A 13,989-nucleotide genomic window follows, 5' to 3' on the forward strand; every position below is an offset into this window, starting at 1 on the left:
TGTGTCCCCTCCGTTTTCCAGCCCCTGCTCGCTAGTGCGTGCCGTCCCACAGATGCTTGGGGAGCGAGGGTCCTCACCAAGGCTGTGACACTCAGGGGCCGCGGAAGTGAGCAAGCCAAGCAGCCCTGCTCTGAACCCTCCTACCTCCGGCCCCAGGCACCACACCTCCAAAAAGGCTCTCAGGAACAGCGGATAGCCCCGGCTCTAGGTCTCGGCATGGTGGCCCACGACTTACTCAGGAAGTCTGTGCCAGCACGAAATCTCGCACCGAGAAGCTTCCGACACCGCCATCCCACCAGTGACATCTTATTTTTGAACGGAAAGATCATTACTTAAAAATATATACACCGTCCACATTCCGATTTTATCCTCTAGGAAGTTTAATTCCAGAGATGGCTGGGATGCAAGTGGACACAGAGGACCACGGTGACGGGCGGAAAGCCGATGGAAGGCACTGACCTCCTGGAGGTTTTATCCTAGAATCAGGCACGAGTTGAGAGCTTTGCTCTGCAGAAGCTTCATCTCCTCCAGCACCTTTTCTCCCGCCTTCTCCTCTGGCTGTGCTTGTTCTCTGGCCTCTCTGCATATCAAACACCCAACAAGGACACATCAGGGCATTTGGTAACAGCTCCAGTCACCATCTCCCATCCCCCCACGCCCTTCTGCTGGAAGGCTGGACGACTTGTTTTACATGTTTTTATACGCGATTGATAGCATATATGTACATATGTACACACACATCTCAATGTACACAAACGTGTATGTATAACTACATGTATATATAAAAAACTATATTTAGCGATAATTTAGTTACCAGTGAAAACACTTGGCTGATAAGTGATGCAAACCTGGCTTCTGATCTTAGCTACACGCGTTTCTTAGCATGGCCAAGTTCCCTAACTCAGGCTCCGTTTCCAGACGTACAGACAGTGGGAATTCCCACCTCCCAACATTGTCGAGGTGAAATGAGAAATTACTCCTAGACATCTTAGTATGATGTCTTCTGAATGCTCAGGCAGCGTTAGACGCTTCCTCACGTTTGTGAATGAAGCAGACACATAATATCTCCGACTCTGATGACGGCTCCAGAAGCGGGGGAGTCAAGAGGGAGGGTTCTGCATCTGGATCAAGTGACGGCTGGTGTGGAGCCCAGACTTTGGCTGGGCGTGGCAAGGGGGTTGCTGGGTAGAAGTTTCCAAATGTCTGGCAAGGAATGACCCAAGTGCATTTGGTTGAAAGGACAGATGTCTGAGGATGGTGAGCTCAGCTAGATGATGTGCCTAGTCAGGAGAATACGATATAAACTCAAGTGTTTCTGGAACGTTTTCTAAGCAGGGTGAAATGTAAAGTTCTGACAAATGCCTGGCAGTTTTGAGAAAGCAGAAATATCTGAAAATGAAGAATTAAAATGTTCCCTGATGCATGTCATAAAAATATTAATTGGTATCATTTAATGGAATCAATCTTAGGGGCGGTGCCTGGGTGGCTCAGTTGGTTGAGTGTCCAACTCTTGATTCGGCTCAGGTCATGATCCCAGGGTCGTGGGATCAAGCCCCACATTGGGTTCCGTGCTGAGAGTGGAGCCTGCTTGAGATTCTCTCTCTCTGTCTCTCTCTGTCTCTCTCTCTCTTGCTCCCTCTGCCCCTCTCCCCTGCTCATGCTCTCTCTCTAATAAATAAATTAAAACATTTAAATATGTAGGTCTGTCTCCCTATCTTTATTAGTAAAGATACTAATGGTTGAATGATACTATGAAAATCTCAGAAGTGTCAAATGATGTGTCAGCAACTAAAGTCACCCTCACAGTTTCTTGGACATTTTGCATGATTCCCCTTAGGGGGGGCTTGAGCAGGCTGAGATCACCACGAGGGCAGCAAAGAACCTCTCACGGTAATTACAGCTGTTGAGGGAGAACACATGATTCTTTGCATCCCTGAAAACAGAATTTTCCAGAGACCAAACAGATAGCAGTCCTTATGGGAAATTATACACCACTGATGTGTTCTTTATATTCTCTCTACCTCCTGGTTGTGTGTGTGTGTGTGACAGTGGGGACGCTGGCAGCTTCTGCCTGAGGTTGAAGAGGTGAGGAAAAGGAACAAGTAGGGACAGAGAGGACAAAACAGCTCAGGATAATGCTTGATACGAGCTGAAGAGAACCTGTGAATCAATGAACTTTCTAAAACCGTCTATGGGCTATCAACCTGTTGGAATAGTCTTCAGCCAATGAAATGATGATCACGTTGATAATTTTGCCATGGGAAAACATGTACATACAATAATGTAAACAGAAAAATAGGTGAATTGAAAATGCCATGATATGTCTATTGAAAGTGGGTCGAATGTTCTTGTATTTTTTAAGGTCTTTTTTCAAGTTGATTCATTTATTTGAGAGAGAGAGAAAAAACATCTCTCACCCCTACATCTGTGTGTTTTGAAAAAAATTAGAAGCTAATGTGATGTGCCGAAATGTTTAGAGGTCACTCTTAGTTTATTTTTGTGGTAAAGCAGCTGAAATATGTAAAAAAAATACCACTGGGTGAATATATAAAGTAATAACTTCTGTTTCATTTAATAATAATTTGATAATCAGGTGGCATTCAACATTTGCTCTGTAGTATAAAGGGTGAAAAACCACATTTAAGAGCACATGAGCAGAGAGGTATTACATATTACTCCATTCGTGTGGCAAGTCATTATTTGTCCAGGGGCAAGTTTTAAAATAGAAAAAAAGGGGCGCCTGGGTGGCTCAGTGGGCTGAATGTCCGACTTCCACTCAGATCATGATCTCGCGGTCTGTAAGTTCAAGCCCCGCATCGGGTGCTGTGCTGACAGCTCAGAGCCTGGAGCCTGCTTTGGATTCTGTGTCTCCCTCTCCCCCACTCTCACTCTGTCTTTCTCTCTCTCAAAAATAAATAAATACTAAAAAAAAAAAAAAGAAGAGTCTCTTCAAAAAATAATAAAATAGAAAAACAAAGGGTTTTATTTAAAACCCTCAGTCAATTGTTTGAAACCTGAAACAAATGCAGTGCAAAGAGCATCTGTTTGTTGAGGTACACGAGGTTTGACATGCTGTGTTGTGTGAGATGATATTTCATTGGTAATTGACGAAACCAGGCTCACTGAAATTCTATTTAACATTTTTCTACCTTAAATTTCCTTTTCCTAGAAACTGCTAAAAAATTTTCCGAGGAGTGTTGGTTTCTGTAGGTCTCTGAAACCATCACAAACAGGCCAAAGGAACCCCATACTAAGACATGTGGGGGGCGGGGTGGGGGTTAGTTCCTTTAAAAAAAAGGCAAGGCCTCCCAAAACATTCCAAACAAAGTTCCAAGACAAACTGAGAAACTTATAACGTATCTAAGAAAGGGTAATTATCCTTAATGTACAAGAGACACAGAAATAAACGACAAACAGATAAATGTTTCTGGCAAAAAAGGCAAAGCGAGCCCCTCATTAAAGAAGAAAAATAGGGTGATAATATCAGCCTGAGAAACTATGTAACATCACTTGTACACACAGAAATTAAAATGAAGACAATGAGAAGGTCTTTTTTAAATCTATCCTATTGCTAAAGAAGAAAAGAAAAATGATAGTTTTCCATGTTATTCAGGGCATTTGAATGTGGGCAGTCCTGACCTCTGCTGATGGAACTCTGAATGACAATTAGACTATATACAGTGATTCTCAATATGCAGTATGGAGTAAGCATGGAAATTTACTACAGCACAATCGCTAACAGCAAAACACTGACAACTCAGAAGACAGTTAAATAACTTATGGTGGAATACAATGTCTACCTATATTTATAAATATATGTTTATGGTAGATTGATAAATAAAAGTGCAGAAGATGAAACATTATGAATAATATGTTAAATGTTATTAAAACATAAGTATATAATCAATATAATTATGTTAATATATATTAACATATTATATATAATGAATAATATAGATACTAAATAAGTAAATATTTGGAAGACCGTACATCAGAATGTACAAGTTACTGTCTCTGGTGGTATTATTGTTTTTATTTTTTGTATTTTCTGATTTTTTAATAATAAAAAGGCATTTTTAAATTATTTATTTTTATCTTTATTATTATTTTTTTAAATCTGTCTTTATTTTTTTTTTTATGAAATACTTTTTTTTTTTAAATTTTTTTTCCCAAAGTTTTTATTTATTTTTGGGACAGAGAGAGACAGAGCATGAACGGGGGAGGGGCAGAGAGAGAGGGAGACACAGAATCGGAAACAGGCTCCAGGCTCCGAGCCATCAGCCCAGAGCCGGACGCAGGGCTCGAACTCACGGACCGCGAGATCGTGACCTGGCTGAAGTCGGACGCTTAACCAACTGCGCCACCCAGGCGCCCCAAATCTGTCTTTATTTTTGAGAGAGAGACAGAGCACGAGAAGCAGAGGAGCAGAGAGAGAGGGAGACGCAGATTCTGAAGCAGGTTCCAGGCTCTGAGCTGTCAGCACAGAGCCCAACACGGGGCTTGAACTCACGGAAGCGAGTTCATGACCTGAGCCGAAGTCAGATGCTTAACTGAGCCACCCAGGCGCCCCTATTTTTATTTTTTAACGTTTATTTATTTATTGAGAGAGAGAGAGAAACCACATTTGAGACAGCAGGGGAGAGGCAGAGAGAGAGGGAGAAAGAATCCCAGGCAGGCTCTGCACTGTCAGCACAGAGCCTGACATGGGGCTCGAACCCACAAACTGTGAGATCGTGACTGGAGCCGAAATCAAGAGTCAGATGCCTAACTGACTGAGCCATCCATGCACCCCAAAAAGGCATTTTTTAAAAGAAAAAAGACATTTTAAACAATATTTTTATGTTTATTTATTTTTGACAGAGAAAGAGAGCGAGAGAGAGCGGGGGAGGGGCAGAGAGAGAGGGAGACACAGAATCTGAAGCAGGCTCCAGGCTCCGAGCCGTCAGCACAAAGCCCAACTCGGGGCTTGAACTTGTGCATGGAGAGAGCATGACCTGAGCCGAAGTCGGACGCCCAACCGACTGAGCCACCCAGGTGCCCCAAAAGAAAAACATTTTAAAAGCATACTTGGAATTTCAAACTTATAAACCATATGAACTATATCAGGTTATTTCCATTACAAAACTGTTCACCGAAACTAATGTTTTGAGGGATGACGATGTTTGCTTAGCTCTTTGGCCCCTGATGGAGAGGCAAAGGGAAACATTAACGTTTGCTGAGCATATTAGCTCCCATCAAGCAACTGGCGAGACGTCCTCTCGTTGGTGTCTCAATCCTCACGCCATCTGTGAGGGACACTATGTTCCGCACGGTATAAACGAGGAACCCGGAGCTCAGTTACTGAGGTAAGGGACATGGCTGGAAATCTCACGTGTAACACATGGTGGGGCTGCGATGTGGCTACAGGTGCCCCCCCCTCCCCAAACACACTTGTGAAATGAGATGATAAGCAAAGGGAAAAATTGGGTTCAGTTCTTAAATGTTCACCTACCAACCACATTTGAGGGCACGTAATTGTGCATATAAACTAAGATATGCGCAAATCTCTCTTTTTTAAGCCTGAGGTATTTCGATTCGGACAACGTGACAATCATGCACTTCATATAGGACACATTCGATCGGAAGGCTGCCCCTTCCTAAGCATAAATCATCTACTTACTTCTCCTTTTTGGTGTCCTTGTGGTCCAAGATAGGGAATTCTGCTTCAATTATTTCTGGAGTCAGTATAACTTCTACATTCTGTTCGCAGAGCTCACTGAAAAGGGAGAAGACGCTTAGCTGGCATGGATTTTCCTTCCCAAAATAAAATAGAGAAAAATCCTGATCGTTTAAGAGTTACGTAATTCTTGTGGCTTTCAAGGTTAGTTCTACCCACTTTTGTTGAGTGTATGTTAAGAGAAGCATAAGGCTGGGGCACCTGGCTGACTCGATCAGTTGAGCGTCCGACTCTTGATTTCAGCTCTGGCCATGATCTTACGGTCATGAAACTGAGCCGTGGAGCTTGCCTGAGATTCTCTCTCCCTCTCTCTCTGCCTCTCCCCTGCTTGCCTGTGTACTCTCTCTCTCTTTCTCAAAATAAATAAAGTTAAAAAAAAAGAGTAGCATATAGCTGATAAATTGCTTTCCACCCAAAAACAATGGTAGGAATCATTATTTATAAGCAGAGAATAAAAGGGAATTAAAAAAAATTTTTTTTTCAACGTTTATTTATTTTTGGGACAGAGAGAGACAGAGCATGAACGGGGGAGGGGCAGAGAGAGAGGGAGACACAGAATCGGAAACAGGCTCCAGGCTCTGAGCCATCAGCCCAGAGCCCGACGCGGGGCTCGAACTCACGGACCGCGAGATCGTGACCTGGCTGAAGTCGGACGCTTAACCGACTGCGCCACCCAGGCGCCCCTAAAAGGGAATTTTTAAAGTGAGGTTACAGAATTCATATTCTTTTCAAGTGCACGTTTGAAAATGTGTACCAGTCTTGACCATATCTTACACCAAAATGAAAGCCTGAATGATTTCAATCTTCTGATAGTATTCACAGTATGTTCTCTGGCCACCATGGAATTCAAGTAGAAACCAACGAGAAGAGAACTAAAAAATCCACAATTGCTTTAAAAATGAAATAATATAGGGATGCCTGGGTGGCTCAGTTGGTTGGGTATCCAATTTTGGCTCAGGTCATGGTGTCCCAGTTCATAAGTTCAAGCCCCATGTCAAGCTCTGTGATGACAGCTCAGAGCCTGGAGCCTGCTTCAGATTCTGTGTCTCCCTCTCTCTCTGCACCTTCCGAGCTCGTGCTCTGCTTCTCTCTCTCTCTCTCAAAAATAAATAAACATTAAAATTTTTTAAAATGAAATAATATATGGGAAGGCAAGCTGGTGCAGCCATTCTGGAAAACAGTATGGAGGTTCTTCAAAAAGCTAAACAGAGAACTACCCTACGACCCAGCAATTGCACTATTAGGCATTTATCCGCGGGATACAGCTGTGCTGTTTCGAAGGGACACATGCACCCCCATGTTTATAGCAGCACTATCAACAGTAGCCAAAGTATGGAAAGAGCCCAAAAGTCCATCGATGGATGAATGGATAGAGAAGATGTGGTATATATATATATATATATATATATACACAATGGAGTATTACTCAGCAATCAAAAAGAATGAAATCTTGCCATTTGCAACTACATGGATGGAATTGGAGGGTATTATGCTAAGTGAAATTAGTCAGAGAAAGACAAATATCATCTGACTTCACTCATATGAAGACTCTAAAACACAGAACAGATGAACACAAGGGAAGGGAATCAAAAATAACATAAAAACAGGGAGGGGGACAAAACAGAAAGGTTACAGGAAGGGTTGTCGGGGGGGGGGATGGGCTAAATGGGTAAGGGGCACTAAGGAATCTACTCCTGAAATCATCGTTGCACTATATGCTAACTAATTTGGATGTAAATTTAGAAAAATAAAAAATAAAACAAGTTAAAAAAAAAAAACAACAGAAACGTCATTCAGCAGTAGTAGACAGAAGTGTCATAGCAAGTTTCTGTTGTGGAAAGTACCTTCGAAAGCCACAAAAGCTGTTCCAGTCCCATATGATTGAAAACTCACAATTCCTAAGCAGCCACAGGCGGGTGCTCTGCAAACATCATCTTCTTGTGAGCAGTTTCCTGTCTCTAAGATGGGGATGACGGCGAGACCTCATCGTGGGGGGTAGATGAGACTGCGTGCAAAGTGCTGTGCCCGATACACAGGTAGTGCTTTAAATGTTTGTTATAATTACCACCCTCGTCATCGGCATCGGCATTATCGCCTGTAATTTTGACAACTTGCGTGAAATAGATACTCTTATTCTCATTTCACAGATGCGGACACTGGGTCACGACAGTCCCCGCATCAGTGCTGAGTGGAGGGTCAGAGAAGTTTTCGCCTGCTGGGCATCTCCCTGTGGCCCCTGAACCTCGGGCAGATGCGTGCCATCCCGCCCTGGCTGCAGCGTCCTCACCAATGCCCGCAGGCAGTGGTTTGAATAGACAAGACTTCAACCTTCCCATTCAGACCTGGGTTCAGTTTCAAATGCTCAGGTATTGCCAAATGTCACTGCGTGTGGGCAGGTCTGAGAACTAGATGCGCGCCTCAGATATTTAGGATTTCACTAATGGATTATTTACATGTAAGAATGTTGACATGGGCACAATGACGGAAGATTCAAGGATGTATTTCTACCGGCTGTTGGACGCTCACCAGTAAAATCAAACTTAAGCGCCTTGGTTTGGGGCCTATAGTTGTATTTTTTTAATTAATTTTTTTTTTTTTTTTTAACTTTAGAGTGAGAGTGTGAGGTGGAGGAGGAGGGGTAGAGAGAAAGACAGAGAGAGAATCTTAAACAGGCTTCACGCTCAGCGTGGAGGCTGACACAGGGCTCAGCTCGATCCCACAACCCTGGGATCATGACCTGGGTGGAATTCAAGAGTTGGATGCTTAACCAACTGAGCCACCCAGGCACCCCCTTTTCTTTATTTTAGAGGAGCCTATTGTTTTTTATGCCTCTCCAAATCCTACCCTTTTTCAAGTACTAACCCAAGTTCACATGACCACTGAAGCCTTCCAAGCCCACTTAGCACCACCTCTACTCTCTGGCTCCTTTGAGCTCCAGGGGCACCTAAAGATCAGCAAATGTGAGGCCGCAGAGACTGTCCATTCCCGACTGTGAATTCAGCATGTTATCCCCTAGGGAGGCCTGAACTCCTCTGGGTTGCAGGCTCGGACACTGTGTGCTCTTCTGAAATCTCTCACGGCACCTGGCTTATTTTTGTGACACAGACCACATGAGAAGCCAAAGGCAAAAAAAGTACCGTTCTGCTGTTTCCAACCTGTCTTCTTCTGGTAGGGCCTCAAGAACGGCGGGGGCATTTATAGGAAGCATAACGGAATTGAAGGGATCACATCTGTGGAGGAATCACACAGGCAGCCAGGATAAATGCTCACATTCACAGTCTTGGAATGCCGACCTAACTTTCTAAAGCACTTTTACTTTGCCACAGGGGAGGACTTTACCTTTCTGTCCTTCGCTCCTGAACACCCCCCATGTTTCCCTACAGACAAAGACAGCAGGTGCAACAGGTAAGTGAAATCCATGAGAATGCGGCCCAACAAGCCATTTCCCAGAGTTTAGAAACAGAACTTTCAAGCTGGTAGTGTCTAAAATAATGTCATTTCCTGGGGGGCCTGGGGTGAAATTTAGATAGCTCACTTTTCAATTCCTAATATTTCCCCCCCATCTTTACAGTCTCCCTTTATTGTTCTATTCAATTTCAGACCTTCCCCCAACCCCCTTATATATTGCTTGGTATTATATATTTAGAGCTTTATATAAAAATTCCCGGGTATTGAGCACATTAAAATATTTAAAAGAGGGAGAAAAAATATTGTTATTTTAGAAGTTGGCAACAGAATTCTGTTTCAAGATGGTAGCAGAGGCATTTGCTTTTTTTCTTTCCTTTGGCCTCAATTACTTAAAAACCTTTAAAAATTGAACGCACAACAAAGAGGAAGAGAAAAAACATACGTGGGGTAAACGTTTTCAACAGTTTTCTGGAGTAAGTTTCTGGAGGCTGGGAAGAGTGTTGTCTCATGAAAAAGTACACAGTGACAGAGCATAGAACACGCAGGAAGGAAACCGGCCTCCTACAAACGCTAGAGAGGTTGTGGGCTGATGGTGAGGCAGGAGGCAGGCACGGAAAAACAGGGGATTAACTGAAGCCTCCTTGGCATGTGCACCTATGTCTTTGAAATAAGCTTTTTTCTCTTTGTTTTTTTTTTTTTTTTTCCTGTGCAAAAATGCACCTGTTTGCCAAGTGTAGAGAATGAATCAAACTAGGGCATATAGCTTTGCAGCTGTATAAAAGAGTGAGGAAGAGATCTATAATATGCAGCAATTTTCAGGAGATATTTTTTATAAGCAAAAAAAGCAACGTGCAGTAGAGCATATCTAGTGTGGCACTTTTTGTATAAGGCAGAAGGGGAAATGAGAAAAAAATATATATTCTGCTTAGCATCAGAAAAACTGCAAGAATGAGTCAGAAGACAGAGCTGTTACTGACAAGGATGGGAGGGAGGTGGCCAGCATGGATACTTCTCTAAGTGTGCCTTTTTGTGTAGTTTTGAATTTGGAAAGCATGTCATTATTCTACATATTAAAAAAAAAATAATGAGATTAAATCTATCACAGAGGGAAGCGGGAAAACCCCAAAGTGAAAGCAAACTGAAGCAAAGGATATTTCACATGAATTCCACAATCACAGTGGAGGGAAAGAAAGAGAGAAATTAAGAGGAAGAGGGAAGGAAAAAAGAAAGAAAAAAGAAGAAGGAAAGGAAGGAAGGAAGGAAGGAAGGAAGGGGAAAAAGGAAAAGGAAAAAGGAAAAGAAAGAACTAACCTAAGAAACTTAGAAATATAGTAGTTGACTGTCGGGTCACAGTTTTGGTGGGATGTGGGGTTCAGATAAACCTGAACTCTATTTATGATGCTTGTTTATTGAAATGCTTATCGGTGAAGCAATTCCGAAACTATTTTGGACGTACTAGGGAACAGAGTAATGAGTAAATATGTTGGGAGCCAAGGTTCTCACAGCAGAAGGGACATACAAATACAGAATGGGGGACAGCAGGTAATAACTTTACGGGTAGGACTGGAGTTACAAGCATTGCTGCGAATCCATAATTTCTAAAATGTGTGTATGTGTGCTTATGTGCACACGTATACGTGTGTGTGTGCATGTGTGTATTTCCCCACCTACACTCCCTGGCGAGTCTGCTGAGAAGGCCAAGAAACAAACCCTCCAAGTAGCAATGTGAACCCCCAGCCCCCAGGTGTTGGGTTTTAACACCATTTCTTACTAATGGGAGCCTGGGTGCTACCACCAGGGATTAGTCCTATCTACTGACTTCATGACAAAGGTCCTAACTGACAAGCCCACTGACTGCCAGTGTCCCAGGGGATTCCAGACGGGAAGAGGTGCTGAGAAGTGGAGAGCCCAGATGCCTCTCTCCAGAGTGCGAGCCGGTCTGGGAACACAGCCCGGCAAGCATTTCTCATAAGACCAAACGTACCTGATTTTTAAATTCTGAGACTGTGTTTCTTTAACTTTTTTGTGTGTATTAATATGTTCTTCTGGAATTGAAATGGTGGAGACAGTAGATGGTGGTTGGGCTCTTTGTTTTGCTTTGCTTGGTTTTAATGCCTTTCTTGGCAAAGCAAAACTCGGACGGCTCTAAAAACGGTTCTCAGAATTCTTCTGGACGTTTCACTCGTCTATAAAATCTGAAAGTTGGGGGGCGCCTGGGTGGCTCACTTGGTTAAGCAACCAACTTCGGCTCAGGTCATGATCTCACGGTTCATGAGTTTGAGCCCTGTGCGGGACTCTGTGCGGACAGCTCAGAGCCTGGAGCTTGCTTCGGATTCTGTGTGTGTCTCTCTCTCTCTCTGCCCCTCCCCGCTCATGCTTTGTCTCTCTTTCTCAAAAATAAATAAACATTAAAAAGAATTTTAAAAAAATCCAAAAGTTGGGGTGCTACTGGATTAGGTAATTTCTTCTGTTGCTGCTGACTCTCGAGATGTGTATGGAACTCCTAGAGACTCAACAAATTCGCACTGAATTTATTAAGGAGCAGAGAAGCCAAGCAAGCTTGTTTTGATTAGTATGAATACAAAAATGACTTGAAATAAATAAACAGTAAATAACCATATCGCATGGTCTGACAACAGATAATTCTCAGGGGCAAAAGAAACATCTCATAAGTAATAGGTCATTTATCGAAGCAAAATGACTACAAAGTTGAAGTATCATTAATGGATTTGTAGAAACTTAAAAAAGAATACCATTATTATTTTGTAACTGCCTTTAAAAATAAAAACACGGGGGGGCGCCTGGGTGGCTCAGTAGGTTAAGCGTCCGACTTCAGCTCAGGTCACGATCTCGCGGTCCGTGAGTTCGAGCCCCGCGTCGGGCTCTGGGCTGACAGCTCAGAGCCTGGAGCCTGCTTCCGATTCTGTGTCTCCCTCTCTCTCTGACCCTCCCCCGTTCATGCTCTGTCTCTCTCTGTCTCAAAAATAAATAAACGTTAAAAAAAAATTTTTTTTTAAATAAATAAAAACACGGTCCAGAATCTGACATCATGGAAATCCACGATAAGGAAACGTAGAATCCTCTCTTGATTTTATAATCTGTTACGCAATTACGGTTTATTTTGAAACAAACTGGCCCCACAGAGCACCCAGGCACAGACGTTGAAACTAACAACTCATAGTTGGAGAGTTTTCTTTAATTCATGTAGAGTTCATGTTTAATTCATGGTTAGTTCAAGCCCAAGGTAACTGCATTCTGACTGCTTTTTGAAAGAACAGCCTCTGGAAATTTTTCCAAGGACGTGGGTTTGGAAGAAAAAAAAATGGGATTTTTTTTCCCCCCTTAATTCTTGAGACTTCTGCGTGCCAAAAGCTGGTGGGCACTTCTTACCATCTATCCATGGGTCATGTTGCTTATTTGGTCTCCTGATGGTACTCCACAGCCAGCTATGCCTGGTTGACTGGTTACCTGGGTGAAGCGTCCCTACCCTACACCAAATGTGTGTCAAGGCGGTGGCAGACCATCGCCATCTGGTGGCAGGAGAGCCACTGCAAGATTTCGTGGCTGGGGGGAGGGCAGGGGGGAGGGTAGAAGGGCCGGGAAGAGTTATTATCAAGGATCGTGCTAGATGCTTCACATCATCGTTTTACTTTGATCCGCACAACAGTCCGGGTAGGACACCACTGCTGTCCCTGTTCACAGGTGAGGAAATTATTGCTCAAAGGGCTTCAGTAATAAGTAACTCGCCCAAGGACACAGAGTAGGTGACCCGCTAATGAGTTACAAAGGCAGGTCTCCAAGGGCTCCTCCAAGGCGTTCACTCTCTCTACAGTGCCATCGCTTCTCCTAATTCTGGAAATTTCAGATTTTAAAAACACGCTAAGGTGGAGAACAAAGATGTGGCGTTTATTTTGAGGTGGCTCCAGGATGGATGAATTACGGAGGAACCCACAGAAAAGGAACTAATATCTTTGAGCCCCAACCAGGTCGCAAATCCTAGGCTGGGTGTTTTTTTGGTTTTTGTTTTTTGGGTTTTTTTTTTTTTTTCTTGTTTCCTGTTCATCTCCAAGCACAGGAGAGTAGCTGAGAAGTGCTAATGAAATAACACAAAAGAAAGAGCATGTGGAAATGCCTGGGGAAGTGTGGCTGAATGTTGCTTAATTCAGAACCAGCCTTTCCTCTGGCAATGAAGGAAGAAGTAAAATTCAGTGGTCTAGAGTCACAAACTGGTTTTCACCGATCCCCTCAAATACCTGGGGAAGGCGGGTGGACAGGGAGTCTATCAGGGTCACTGCACATCCAGTGACTCCCTGGTGGGAGCCAAGGGGCATAGTGCTCACCTGTGGATCCTGGATAGTGGCAAAGCTCAGGTTTCCCCGGGGGGTGGGCCTCATTTTGGATCAAAGGACTTGAACGAAAGGTGACTGCCTGCCGATGGCCATCATTGTGGATACTAGTCACAGTCACTCACCAATAACCGATTTAACTATGCTTGTAAGGACAGTGGACTAAAGAAGCAAATTCAGGGGCTCAGGAGTGGGGTACTGACCAGCCAGAGTCCCAGAGAAAAGGCACCGGACTCCTTGTTTGAGACCTTAGGGCTCTGAAGAGGAAGAGGTGTTAAATAAGCAAACTAGCAAAAAATGTGGCTACTCTAGATTTCTTCTTTCTTTGGCCCAACAATATTCTCATCTACCCATTCTGTTTCTGCAGCTGTGGCACCTCGCAGGGCACGCCAGGCTGCGGCAGAGAGAGGAGTAGAATCGGATAGGCAGGGTGTTGAAGGCTCATCTTGGCAATTCAAACATGTTAAAACCTGGCCATGAATATTTCAGCTGAATTATATGGATTGGTTGTCCACATTT

At 43.4% G+C, this 13,989-nt stretch overlaps 1 protein-coding gene across 9 annotated transcripts in view; it reads right to left on the reverse strand.

Moving 5' to 3' along the window:
* Nucleotides 1-352: 352 nt before the first annotated feature.
* The window catches only part of CFAP221 (cilia and flagella associated protein 221), a 107,617-nt gene continuing 93,980 nt past the window's right edge, over nucleotides 353-13,989 (reverse strand). For all 9 annotated transcript variants that reach the window (XM_040474849.1, XM_040474848.1, XM_040474850.1 and 6 more), the window contains 3 exons: nucleotides 8,854-8,946; nucleotides 5,660-5,755; nucleotides 353-580 (listed from right to left, as the gene is read on the reverse strand). In XM_040474849.1, coding sequence (XP_040330783.1) covers nucleotides 472-580; nucleotides 5,660-5,755; nucleotides 8,854-8,946 — 298 coding nt within the window. In that variant the 3' untranslated portion in view covers nucleotides 353-471. The remainder of the gene's footprint in view (nucleotides 581-5,659; nucleotides 5,756-8,853; nucleotides 8,947-13,989) is intronic.

The sequence above is a fragment of the Herpailurus yagouaroundi genome, unplaced genomic scaffold, assembly GCF_014898765.1.
Source record: "Herpailurus yagouaroundi ecotype Mexico unplaced genomic scaffold, PumYag 140, whole genome shotgun sequence".
NCBI classification, from domain to species: Eukaryota; Metazoa; Chordata; class Mammalia; order Carnivora; family Felidae; genus Herpailurus; species Herpailurus yagouaroundi.